This window comes from Temnothorax nylanderi, unplaced genomic scaffold (genome assembly GCF_030848795.1).
Source record: "Temnothorax nylanderi isolate EJ_2023f unplaced genomic scaffold, tnyl_v1.0 TNYL_tig0025_pilon, whole genome shotgun sequence".
Classification (NCBI taxonomy): domain Eukaryota; kingdom Metazoa; phylum Arthropoda; class Insecta; order Hymenoptera; family Formicidae; genus Temnothorax; species Temnothorax nylanderi.
Window position 1 is genome coordinate 542,766 of NW_027249087.1, and position 13,480 is coordinate 556,245.

The 13,480-nt window shown below is 36.6% G+C and overlaps 4 protein-coding genes across 5 annotated transcripts; 1 reads left to right on the plus strand and 3 right to left on the minus strand.

The window, feature by feature from the left end:
- Positions 1 to 83: 83 nt before the first annotated feature.
- LOC139769874 (transmembrane protein 39A) lies at positions 84 to 2,580 on the minus strand. Of its 2 annotated transcripts, none has more exons than XM_071701354.1 (7): positions 1,771 to 2,580; positions 1,500 to 1,648; positions 1,302 to 1,400; positions 1,070 to 1,176; positions 730 to 976; positions 434 to 647; positions 84 to 361 (listed from the first exon to the last, which is right to left on the minus strand). In XM_071701354.1, exons 1-7 carry the CDS (start codon positions 2,101 to 2,103, stop codon positions 107 to 109), a joined length of 1,404 nt encoding a protein of 467 aa, XP_071557455.1. In that variant the 5' UTR covers positions 2,104 to 2,580; the 3' UTR covers positions 84 to 106. The 2 variants fall into 2 exon arrangements, with proteins under 2 accessions (XP_071557455.1, XP_071557453.1); XM_071701352.1 differs by having other exon boundaries at positions 1,070 to 1,179.
- A 431-nt stretch (positions 2,581 to 3,011) lies between these two features.
- LOC139769875 (uncharacterized) lies at positions 3,012 to 5,443 on the minus strand. Its single transcript, XM_071701355.1, has 4 exons — positions 4,990 to 5,443; positions 4,350 to 4,815; positions 4,211 to 4,282; positions 3,012 to 4,139 (listed from the first exon to the last, which is right to left on the minus strand). Exons 1-4 carry the CDS (start codon positions 5,078 to 5,080, stop codon positions 3,797 to 3,799), a joined length of 972 nt encoding a protein of 323 aa, XP_071557456.1. The 5' UTR covers positions 5,081 to 5,443; the 3' UTR covers positions 3,012 to 3,796.
- Positions 5,444 to 8,306: 2,863 nt separating this feature from the next.
- On the plus strand, positions 8,307 to 11,016 carry LOC139769879 (uncharacterized). Its single transcript, XM_071701365.1, has 3 exons — positions 8,307 to 8,555; positions 8,696 to 8,917; positions 9,010 to 11,016. The coding sequence occupies exons 2-3, from the start codon at positions 8,696 to 8,698 to the stop codon at positions 9,925 to 9,927; spliced, it is 1,140 nt and encodes a 379-aa protein (XP_071557466.1). The 5' UTR covers positions 8,307 to 8,555; the 3' UTR covers positions 9,928 to 11,016.
- Positions 10,479 to 13,140, minus strand: LOC139769880 (8-oxo-dGDP phosphatase NUDT18). The gene is made up of 4 exons (XM_071701366.1): positions 13,000 to 13,140; positions 12,335 to 12,869; positions 12,116 to 12,221; positions 10,479 to 11,732 (listed from the first exon to the last, which is right to left on the minus strand). Exons 1-4 carry the CDS (start codon positions 13,100 to 13,102, stop codon positions 11,493 to 11,495), a joined length of 984 nt encoding a protein of 327 aa, XP_071557467.1. The 5' UTR covers positions 13,103 to 13,140; the 3' UTR covers positions 10,479 to 11,492.
- Between the last annotated feature and the right edge of the window lie 340 nt (positions 13,141 to 13,480).

Below are 13,480 nucleotides of genomic sequence, written 5' to 3' on the forward strand. Positions count from 1 at the left end.
GCGTAAATTTTCTTATGGGTAATTAAAATATTTTTTCTTTCATCTCATTTAGCAAGCATATACGGAAAATAATATGAAATAAATATTGCACAAATCACGTTGCATTTTATTGAGCAACTGAGTTTACAACCATTTGAGACTTCTCTTGAATTATTTGTTCAGCACGGTACACTTTCCAGGATATTAAAAAGTCTCTAGCCATTTTGAATAAAGTATAGTAATGTATAACTAATAATAATATCGTCGACAGTATTTGATACCATTCGGTTACGCCTAATAAAATAAATAATTGTATGTTCACCAACAATAATTGCAATGCCAGTATCAGACTTAGGAGCGTTACTCGGTTATTAAATACACTCTGTGGGGGACATATAATAATTAGTATCGAGTCTAATAATTTCTTGTTATTCGATAAAGTAAAATTACGTACATAAAATTTAGAGTGAAATAGATTACCCGGTTCCGCTGCTGTGCACAAACCTTCAGAACGATAAATTTCTCGATTGTGCCTTACAATCGAGCCGTGAGGCCACAATACCGCATCATTCCACGGTTGGGCATAAATGTGATTATTGCGATTTTCTACTTTGACCCATCGGCCCAAATGCATCGCTGCCCTATGTAGTTCGTCGCAATATCTAAAAGTTGATTACATATTTTAATGATTATGGCAGACAGTTCTTATACTACAGTTCTTATACTACAAAGGAATATACTCGCCTAAAGGGATAAACCTGAGCAAAGTACGCACATATCCTTCCAAGCCAAAACAAGATTACATGCTGTATCACCCATAATTCATTATAATGTAAATGCGGAGGTACAAAAATAATAGGCGCGACCCCACAGACGTACGCGCTAATGGAAGACGAAAATAAAGCTCGTCTTAATCGTTGGTTAAAATCGGTTCTCAAAGTGGACACTTCTGCTCTAATGGCCGTTGCGTTTAATGAGCAATTGTGCAAAGGTTTGTCTGCATATGAGAAAAGTGGTAACACACCATTAGACTTTAGAAATGAATACTATGAATAAATAAGATACAATCGATATGTATGATAATACCTACCTAATACATACTTTGTTTTCTGCTCTTCCTTTCCCCATATATCAAGAAATATATCGTTGAAGAAAAACAGTGTTGTTTTGACTCCAAACATAAAATACACTGACAAACTTCTGGAACAAATGGATGTCATAAGCGATTTAGTCTTTTAATTTTTATTGCAGAGAATGTATACATGTAGTATATCACTTAATATATATTTAAATGTACTTTTACATAATAAAGAGATACTCACGGCAAAAATAAATAAACAATTTTCATAGAGTCATATCTCTCAGTCATATGATAGATGCACCAGCTTAGCACACTCTGTACAACAATTCCTAGAGACAACCTGAAATAAAATTACACAAATGTTAAAGTATCCTGATATTATTATAAACCTCATGAGTTACTGTGTGGTAAATCACATACAATAAGGTTTGCTAATAACCTTATAATGTTTCGGATCACCAATTTTGCGGGTACTGACCGAACTGGCAATAAAATATCAATGATCTTACGTAATAACTTGTAAAGGAATCTATATGCCACCATAGTAAAAATAAATACAAGTAGGTAAGGATCTATCAGATAGAAGTTCTGAAACAGGAAAGAACACAACTTGGAGAACTCTTTACAATTTTTCTCAATACAATATAATGATCTTCTTTGAAATTACAAACATAATCTAGTTTCATATGTTTAATACAAATACGATGTACCATACTATAACCATTGTAGGAATTTGGTAGCCACCACACGGTTCTGTATAGATTAAGCAGTTGCAGACAAGCTGCAATGATCGAGACGATCAAGGATAAAGCTTCGAAGTTCAACTGCCTGTCGACTGGTACCGCGGGTATAGGAATGTGCTTCGGTGCCAGAGATCGTCCACTGTAAATCTCGTCAAGTCTTTTATCGTCCGCGCCATTAGCACTCGCTCTTTCTCCGCTGTTGCTTCTTCCATTATTAGTATTGGCAGAACTAACGTTACTGCCACCGGATCTGGCAGTCGGTCCAGTCCGATTGACAGTGTTTCGCCTGCCCCCAGGCATATTTTACTTATGCATTCATACGAGAGATACGAGTTGCCTTATCCCAATAATTTTTGCGACATGTGACGGATTGTTGAACAAATCAACATACGTATTCCACGTAACATAACAAATACGCGTCGTAGACAATTTTTTAGCAGCTTCTTAGGAAAAGTAGCCTTAAGTATATCAAGAATAGCATTTGCTTCGAACGCTATTTTTCTGACATATCGATTATGTCATTGTAAACAAAAACACGAAGAGGAATGTGATCAAGTGTGACGCAACACGATGCAAGAACACACTGTTATCAGCATTTAATCAAGACACAGGCCAATTTTCTTCGTCCCTACTTTTTGTAAACAAGTTGTGTGCTCGTTGAGATCAATTACATCGTTGAGAAGACTGTCGTCAGATCAACAAATGCAGAGAGAAGGATGAGAAGCGCAATGACGGCGATTTTCTTGGGACGCTTTTGCTAGGCCGTACAGTAGCGCCACACATCCACTTTCAGGAATTGGAACTACGAGTCATCCACTTTTCGATACTGTCGATCAATTTGGTTCATGTCCGTGCTATGTATACATCCACTTTTCGATATTGTCGGTCTTTGGTGGTTCGTGTCCGTGCTATTTCCACGCGCAAGGATTGCGTCAGATTCTGCCTCTCTCCTATACTCCTATTAGACACGATCTTTTCGTGGGTGCATAGGCGACGCTTTACAAAAAATCATCGAGTCACTGTTAACGTGACGCCGGAGATGCTGGAGCTGGAAGACCATGGAAGACAGAGTAGAGTCAAATAAAGATGAATTAGGAATATTTTTACATTATCTTGCCCTCCCTTCCACGAACATAATACTTTACAGAATTAATTAGATAATAGTTTGTACAGTTACAAGTTTAAGGTACCAGAACACTTCAACAATATCAGAAATATTAATATATTCTTCAATATTAATATACAGAATCGTAAAAGATAACTTTTGGATTTGTAGAATTACAATCTTAATTACAGTTATGCAATTTAACTTTTAATTATCTAACTCCTTAATAATTAACTTCAGAGAAACTTAAATTGGGAGTGACATATGAGAGCAGTCGACTTGTAGCGGACGGGTCCCAGGTTCAGTCCTTCATGTATGTCTCAGGTTTTTACACAGATGAGATGAACATCTTACTTTTCATCAATATATATATGTACATATTTATTTGCGATTGACTCGCTAGATAAATTAACACGTTGACTGCCATAATGATAGTAGTCTATCCTCCGTGACCAATGCCTAACTTTTCAGTGTTAGCCTGACCAGCGCTATCGAACATTTTTAAAACTTATAAAAACATTTTGTTATGTATGTCATTTATATGGACACCATCTAATATAAAATCTCAACATACATAGCTTAATAACAATATAAAGTTAAAAATGTGTTATTCAACATAGTAACTGCACGATGCAGCCTTGTAATCATATTACACATTACATAGTATTTCACCATTACATGCCCATGAAAACTTTCTACGGTATTATATTCTACTGCGTGGTACACGGAATAAACCCGGGCAGACAACGCGTTAAAGAACATTAGTTATGTGATGAAATTATAAAAATATACAACAAGTCATCGCTTTTCGCATTTAATAGAATAAATAAATTCTGTTATTTCGTAACTATTGAGGATGCAAACAAGCTCGTGTGCTTGTTGATCGTATTACGTGTCCTTCCCAGACTTGAGAATCGTCACAATTTCTTCCAATAAACTGTTTCTTATCTCTCTCTGAGTATTGGCCTTCTCTCTATGTTCCTCCGCGCGTGCAAATTCTTCCTTCTGCATATCCCGCATCTCCATGCATACTTGCAAGACTCCGTTTTGCATATAATTAGAATTTTTATTTTTGTTGTCCATCCTGCTGATTAAATTTCTTAATAAACGCTGACAGCTCTGCAGATTCTCAATTATTTTCACGTTCTGAGCTTCCAATCTGGCATTATGCTGAGTGGCTTTCAAATTATGTGCCGTCTCGGCACCACTGCTTTTGGCAATCATCATGGATCTGTAAGAAATATTTGAATTAATAGTGATTAATCAGTAAATAATTTTATACCCTGATGAGTTATAACTTACCCTGCCTTTGAGTCATCGTCACCATTCATTTCCGTGTCATATAAATCAGACGAAAAGATTTCGTCCAGGTCTCTGTAAGCACATTTAACATGTGAATCGACAATTAGGTCAACCTGTAGAAATTTAGAAACAAACTCACTGTTCGTAACTGCAGATGTACTTTCCCCTCCCGTTTCTCCTGTTATGTATCATCATGTTCTTGTAAGCTCGTTTGAGCGTTTTGTATCTGTTTTCCACTTGCAGAGGCGATACACTGAAGCCGTTCTCCATCAAATTTTTGGCTATCTCCTGATACGCCTTCTTCATGTTTTTCAGTTTCCGATTCCTCACCAATTCTTTCTTCTCTTTATACTCCTTCAGAAAAATCTTTGTCGAGGCGTCGCACCAAGGGAAAATTGCATTCCCACCTTTACTCGTTGTTGGTGTGCTGGCCTTATCAGGCTCCTTGGACTTATCTGCCTGTTTCTCACTCTCAGAATCATTATCAACCATCATCTCCCATGGAACGACATCGATGTATATATCTTTGCCGTTGACATTGAAGCACATTTGTTCCGCCTTGTCGTCAATCTCCGATATGTGAAGTTGGAAAACCACATTTTCCTCTGTAAACGTACACGTTATTAATGTTTGTCTACAAGTCTACTTTCGTCTACTTTCGTATTGACATTACTTATTGCTCACAGACATTATATAGCAGAAGAAACAATGAGCATTGTGCAATAGAAAGGTAGAATATGTCATATACGTATCATATGATCCATCGTGATTGCCATTACCTTTACCATTACCTTCGCATGTGATCGTAACAAACCCATTGCTGTCTATGATCACCTTGCCCTCCTCGTCGCGATTAAAACAGCCTTGCATTTTCGCCGACGGAACGACGCCACGAAGTCGCTGAGCGTATAACCGTGGGGCTCGGTCGGCCCAAGGCTTTTTCCTCACCTGCAATCCCAGCCGAATCGGCAAAAGCCTTTTCTCTCGTCGCACAACGCGGTATCTTATTTTCGCGCTTTATTCCGTTGCACCTTTTGCACCTCCGATATTCGGCTGCAGAAAGTGTAAGAAGGTGCAGCGATTGCAAATATATCGCGGAGCCTACGCCGCGTCGGACGAGAACGTACGTGTACCCTGCGATGGCTGCTGCGACGAGGAAACGGGACACGGGACCCCGCCCGGGGCGAGAAGGGAGAAGCGGGAGAAGAGAAATGCTTGCGATCCCCTTCGAGGCTCTTATCGCGTTTCGCCGACGTCGAGAGAACGGTGGCGCCATCGAAAGTTACCGGCCGCGCGGTTTCGGCCAGTAAAGTAGGTCGCGACTTTATGTGCTACAGCTCGATAATTAAATGGCGAATCCGAATTCCCAAATCCCAAATCCCAAATCCCAAATCTCAAATCCCAAATCCCAATTCCCAAATCCCAATTCCCAAATCCCAATTCCCAATTCCCAATTCCCAAATCCCAAATCTCAATTCCCAAATCCCAAATCCCAATTCCCAAATCCCAAATCCCAATTCCCAAATCCCAATTCCCAAATCCCATTTCCCAAATCCCAATTCCCAATTCCCAATTTCCAAATCCCAAATCCCAAATCCCAATTCCCAAATCCCAATTCCCAAATCCCAAATCCCAAATCCCAAATCCCAAATCCCAATTCCCAATTCCCAATTCCCAAATCCCAATTCCCAAATCCCAAATCCCAAATCCCAAATCCCAATTCCCAAATCCCAAATTCCAAATTCCAAATTCCAAATCCCAATTCCCAAATCCCAATTCCCAAATCCCAAATTCCAAATCCCAATTCCCAAATCCCAAATCCCAAATCCCAAATTCCAATTCCCAAATCCCAAATCCCAATTCCCAATTCCCAATTCCCAAATCCCAAATCCCAAATCCCAATTCCCAAATCCCAGTTCCCAATTCCCAATTCCCAAATCCCAAATCCCAATTCCCAATTCCCAAATCCCAAATCCCAAATCCCAATTCTCAATTCTCAATTCCCAGTTCTCAATTCCCAATTCTCAATTCTCAATTCTCAGTCTGACCGCTGTTACACGTCGAGTTTAATAACATCGGTAGTTCTTAGGCTGGCAAATCACAGCTATTCCCTTCTTCTGAAGAATGAGTGTGATTGGCTGGTAGCCTAAGAACTACCGATGTTATTAAACGCGATTAACGGCGCCGTGTAACAGTGGTCATTGGTAAGCTAAAGCCTTGTGTACACGATACTAGAAATCGGTCCGAGTTTCGGTTTAAGCCAATGAAACTGCTGCTTTTCTGTAAGAGCTGCAAGTTGATTGGTTTAAACCGAAACTCGGACCAATTTCTAGTATCGTGTACACAAGGCTTAACTAATAGTTAGATCATATATATATATGTCTTTTTTTATCCTTTACATTAGACAAAGATAGGCATTGATTTAACCATGAGATTTAACTATGGGTGCGTTCGGGGAGCTTGCTACCGCTCTACCAACGCTAACGCTATTTAACTCCGTTCATGGAGCTATGGCTGTGGTCCACTTGACGCTACAATTGCTTTGAAGCGTTCTTCTTCTCCTTCTTTCTTTATTGAAAGAAAGGAGAAGAGGAATGCTTCGAAGCATTTGTAGCATCAAATGGACCGCAGCCTATGATAGCGCTAGCGAATGCGAGCTCCATGAACAGCAGTAGCGTACTAGGCTGCGTTCGGAAACGCCATCCGAGTGCACACGAGTATACTCCCTTCTCTTTCTATCTCAGCGAGTTAGAAGGAGAAGGGAGTATACCCTGTGTACCCGGGTGACGTTTCCGAACGCAGCCCTCTAGCGTAGCGTTTCGTAGACCCCTGCGCCGCCAAATTTGAAAAGCTGAGTTAATAGATGCTGCTGTATCAATTACTTCTTTAATATTTTCAGGGCAGAAGTTGAGAGTAGTATGTGTGTAAATAAATACGATTTATTCGTAGTAAAACAATTTAAAGAAACTATTTTACAAAATATAAAAATGCGATTTCCAATTTATGAAACTCATGTTTGCGAGGCACTTCTGGATCCGATTCTTCAAAGTGTTAGAGGTGTTGCTGAATATCTCGCAGACAAGCAGCAATCTCCTGAGAAATTTTTAATATATATGATCTACAAAATGGTTCCCCTGAATATTAGAAGTGAGCAGGTTAGATTATTTTTATATTTTATTTATTAACATTAAGCGACATTTTAGATTAGATCATATATTCTAACAAATCTTTTTGTTCTAGTAAAACTTATTGTCCAATTGAGTGACATTGTTTTTATATAAAATGAGAAATAAAATGAGAACTGAGAATTGAAAATTGAGAATTGAGAATTTAAAATTGAGAATTGAGAATTGAGAATTAAGAATTGAGAATTGAGAATTGAGAATTGAGAATTTCGAGAATTGAGAATTGAGAATTTCGAGAATTGAGAATTGAGAATTGGGAATTGAGAATTGAGAATTGAGAACTGAGAATTGGGAATTGGGAATTGAGAATTGAGAATTGAGAATTGATAATGGAGAGTTTAGAATTACTGAGTAGTTTAATTTATATTTTAATGTATGGAATCATGTTACTATACAGATTAAATTATTTAAGATTCTTAATTTCACCGGCGATGTTGCCATCTCCCACTTATGCTACACCTCTCATGTCTCCTTACAGTGCCAGACTAGAGTCAAGCTCAACAGGGTCTTCTTTTCCCGCTAATTTTTCCAAGCCCGTGAAGCATACCTGCCGTTGGACGCCTTTAATTAATTTTTATTAGAATATAGTTGTTTTCGAAATAATAAAAATTATATCGACACTTTATCCAAATGATTCTGGAGCGATTGGATTTAAAAAAAATATTTTTTAGACACTTTCTGCTAATTATACGCTTAATTGATTTTAATTTATTGTGATTATTGTATGGTGTTCCAAACTCTGAAAAGTTTTTTCCAAATATCTCCAAATGATTTCCAAACGATTGGATAAGATAATTTTCAATAATTTTTAATTTGTGTGCCATCTATACGTCGGTACTATAGCGCTGGTTAGCGCTGCAGATCCAGCGATTGCCGCTCTCGGTCTTCCTTCTTCCTTCTCTCAGTCCTCTTTCCCAAGTATAGATGGCGTTTGGATATTTAATTAAAAAAAAATGGCTTTGGGACAAAGGGATTGGAGTCATTAGAGATCCCTGTCAGCAATGTGGGCTGATAAATAAGTCTCGCACTATCGTGCATATTGAGTGGGAAGCGTGTGTCAATTATGACACTTTTATCCCTCAAGCTCACCGGAACTAAGAGTATTCGCGACTGATATTTTCCCAGCCGAGGCCCTTGTTGACGATTGTTCAAATGAAAATGTTGGTGTGCCGCGATTATATGACTTTAATGCATCAAACACTAGTCGTAATTAGTAGCAAATGGAGATGCTCATATTACTGTGGTGCGCTGACATGAATATTAATGTTTCCTGCTTCCTGAATCTGTCAATATTTTACAGATGTTTAGTCCGATACAAATAAAGCACGAATGTACAACTGTAGAGGATGCAAATGCCAGTAATAGGATTAACAGTTCAGACAGTTCCTTATATCCTTTTATCAATCAGGATGTTGAGTACAAGCACCGTCAGTTATCTCAGTTTTGGGAGCAGACACAGTTGTCGAACGAGATACCTGCGAAGAACGAGATGCACGATCAACAAGCCATGTTCCAGGCAGAGGTAAGTACTATATATTGTTATGCGGGCAACTTGCATTTAACAATTTTGGCAAGCAACCTAACTATATTGAATTTTATACATTTCCGTTTTAGGAAGCTGGGAGCTTGTCATATATGAAGGATTACGTACAAAACGGTGTATTCTATCCAGCTGATCAAGAGGATGGCAACGATCAAATGCAGACAAATAACCAGTGTGATCAGAGTACAAGCAATGTTGGCATAGTACAAGAAAACAAATCGCAAGCTTTGCAGAATGTAGGAGACATCAGTCAGACATTAACGGTGGAATCGCTGATCGCTGTAAAAACTCATCGTATTGGAAGACCATCTAAAAGTTCCACGGAGCCTGGTACAGGAAAAAAGTTAAAATGTACATGTGAGATTTGTTTCAAGGAATTTGGACACAAAAGCAATTTATTTATACATATGAGAACACACAATGGGGAGAGGCCATATAAATGCAGTCAATGTGAAAAGTGTTTTACGCACAGTGGGAACCTGGCTATACACATGAGAACGCATTCGGGTGAACGCCCGTACGGTTGTCAAGTATGCGGAAAAATGTTTAGCCATAGTGGAAATCTCTCCACTCACTTAAGAACTCACTCAGGCGTAAAGCCTTACAAATGTAACGTGTGTGGTAAAGAATTTAGGCACAGCGGTAACTTATCGATACACGAGAGGATACATTCCGGTATTAAACCATTTCAATGTAAAATTTGTGGGAAGGAGTTTTATCACAGCGGCAATTTAACGACTCATATGAAGAAACATCCTGTAAATACAGACACAAATGCAACTGACTGTGAAAACAATCAAAAGCATATACTGCATACTGGTACAGATGTTAATACTACCGCTTCTTCAAATTATTTAAATAATGTGTCTTTAACGCTCAATGATGACATTAAATTAATGCATAATGCTAGTAATGTGGTTCCTATAAAGAATGAAAGTACAGAAGATACTGTATTAAACACTATGGGAAGATTAACATCTTCTAGTTGAAGGTATACACGATTATTATTAAGCAGGATGAGTTATATAATTTGTTACAAGTTGATATTACTGTCAAAGACACTAACCAAAAAATTGGCAAAAAATTCTTGATGCCTTAATAAGAAAGTATGCATTATCTGTTATATACAATTTCTTTAAAAATGTAAAATTAATTTTCTAGGTTTTAAGAGGTTTTATTGAACTATTATCCAAAGTTTTTTTAATAATTAGATTGATAGATATTGATTTGTAATAAGTTACAAATGACATCCTGCATATTACGGATTTTTTAAAATATTATGTTCTTAGTATTTTTTTATTCAATGCTCTATTTGCAAAAGAGCAATTTTTACAGAGGCAAAGGCAATGAATAGTTTTTCATTTTCAAACCGTTGTTACATGATAGTCTTCCTGAATTTTAAATATAACATTATTACATAAAACATAAATTTGCATGTTTTACGTAGACTTATTTAAGATCAAGTGGTATATGATTATAAATGATCTGTGATGATTTTGAGTTACTAAAATAGGATATGAAAGGACAGTAAAACAATACATTCATAAAAAAATCTCCACCATTTATTTATATAAATAATTAACATATTCATTATTTCTTGTTCAATTATTTTTGTTTATACAAGTACTTTATAATCGATAATATCAGACTTAAATAGCCCTTGAGTTAAATAAGTAAATTATTAGGATATATATTTTGACTATATAAAGCATGTATAAAAATAACAAAAATATAGTTTGAATCTTGTTTTGAGCTCATATGTGCAATTTGCTATCTAATAAGTGATAAATTGCTCCTTAAAACTTTTGTTATCCTTACTTTTATATTTATTTCTTATTGTTATGAAGTTTATTTTAATAAATTTGATAATTTATTAAAATAAACTTCTTTTTAATTTTTTACATTGCTTATATAGCAGGTATTGATTGAGTGATAATTTGCATAAACGATATGTTTAAAAACTATGTAACTTTTGATCGCATATACGAATATAAAGTTTCAAATCTATGCAACATTTCTAAACATTTTTATGTAGTAATGTAGTAATTTAATAATAAATTTTTAAACAAACTAATAAACCTTGCTTTTAATAATTTCTTTACATAGTTATAAGTATATATATACAATTTAATTTAAATTATATAATTATCTATCAAATTTGAGTTTCAAATATACATATCATGATAATGTGTCAACATATACTGTGAGATTTTTATTATACTATTATTATATCTGTATATCGTTTAACACATTATAATTTATAATTACTTTATACTAGAAATGGATTAAACTTTTAAAAAGAAGAACTTGATTTCAATATGTTACTGTATCGTTAGAAGATTAATACTTTAATGTCTTGTCACGTAATTATTAGCTTATTTATATTAGATAAAAGTATGGAATGTGTTATCTGTTATAAAGTCATTGGTGTAGACTAGGGTAACTACAATGTTAACATTATAAACTTGATTTTAGTAAAAAAAAATCTCTGAGTTTTGTTATACTGTTCATTTTTATTAAGCAAAGATAATTGCTTAATAAAACATGTATGCAATTAACGTACGACCTTCAAAGGGACAGTCATGTTCCGCGGCAGACGGGCTGCAAGAGTTTCCGCTACGTTTTCAGAAAGTTCATGCCAAATATATTTCCCGATTATAGGTACGTCTTCCAATGGTAATTTGAAGGATACCAGTAATGTTAAGCACAGACCATCTCCTCCTTGTCCACCGCTAAACTCTACAGACAATAAACCGTGTGGCTTATGCTGTGCTACATCGTTTCCAAATATTTCCTAAGGAAATGAATAAATGAATATATTCTATATTAAACATATTTTTATCTTTTTAATTGAAGAATAATTTATGTAATTGTTTCTGTACGTAACAATAGTGGATTTTCTTAATTTTTATAAACATTTTTTTATTGTAAAATACATGCAATATATGTATATTGCATGTATATTTATTTAGTTCATATACATAGAGGAAAGTACCCTATTATGAGATAGGATCCTAATATGAGATGGCGGGGTTTTTTCATGATGGGATCAACAGATGAGGCCTATATAGGGCCTTTTAGCTTAACATATCTCATATTAGGATCCTGTCTCATAATAGGGGACTTTCCTCTAATATTTATGTATTCGTAAAATATAATACTCTTCTAATATCTTACCGTCATAAAGCTATGCAGAGTTGACAGTAAACTACGATTTGGATTAAGTTCACAAATTGGCGGATTATATTGTTCAGTATCAGATATAAGCACATGTAATCTGTTCCTATTAAGAAGAGATACATAAAAATGTATTACCTCGTTAATTTCAATATAATTACATCATAAATATAAGGTAATTATAAATCTATTGGATATCGTATACAACATAATACTTACGTTGCCCTTTTTTTAGATGTGACTATTAATCTCAGCGATAGTTTTGCATGTGGTTTGGACACAGGCATCAAGCGAGGATGTTGCGGAACAGTATTGTTCGAAACGTAACTTTTGCCTCGGTCCAGGAGGTATATGATATCGTTAGACCTTAATGGCAAGTCATTGATGTTTCGTACCCAGCACGCTTGTAGCGATTCCTCATTCGCCTGATCGGGCGTCTTCAGAGTACCGCCGACTATATCCCCAGTAAACACAAAGCGAAACCATGTACCATTGGCGCATTCTACCAGTATCAGAGTTGACGGCTCTATCACCAGACCCGTCTCTTCCAAGACTTCCCTCTTAACAGCGCTTATGAGATTCTCATTCTTCTCCACCCTACCGGCTGGCAAGTACCACTTTCCGGTACAAGAAGCCTTCGCCTCTTGCATCATTAACACCTCGCCTTGGTCATTTATGACAACGGCGGCGACTACGTACGTCACCGTTTTCAAGCAAATGGGAATGTGTGCTGTTAGTTGACCTGATTTCGCACCTGCAACATACATTGACCCAGTCGTATCAAGTCTTTCTCTTTACGAGAGAGAGAGAATAAAAAAGAAAAAGATTCGAGGCCTCGCAAAAACATTACGAAAACGAATACCGTGCGAAGGTGCCCGACATACCTGTCGTGTCACTCGCGAGAGTATGTACATTGCATATGTCATCGTTTTCCAGCGCTTGTCCGGCAAGCAGTGATTGAACTTGATTCTCTACAAGATCTGACATGTTTTATACATATATATCTATATATATATATATACACAATTATACACACACAGGCTGAAAAACTGTATCACGTCGTGTACGGAATACGGAACGATGTGCGATTACAAATTTATATCAAATTGCAATTTTACGCGGTCAGTGATAAGCAGCGTGAAAGTGACAGCTAGTAAACGCGTGGAAAGGCGCGTCGAGATATGTCAAGATGTGCGGCTTTAGTTGCGCTTCTACTGCTCGTATGCCGAACACATTTGTATGCGAAATTCCCTATGCGAAATGTTGCGGAGATGCAAAATTTGAGAGGCATTTTACGTCTTCAGCCAGTTCAGCCTTTCAACGGGCCGCAAAGGACGCAGTGGGACGCAGAATCAGAAACGATAA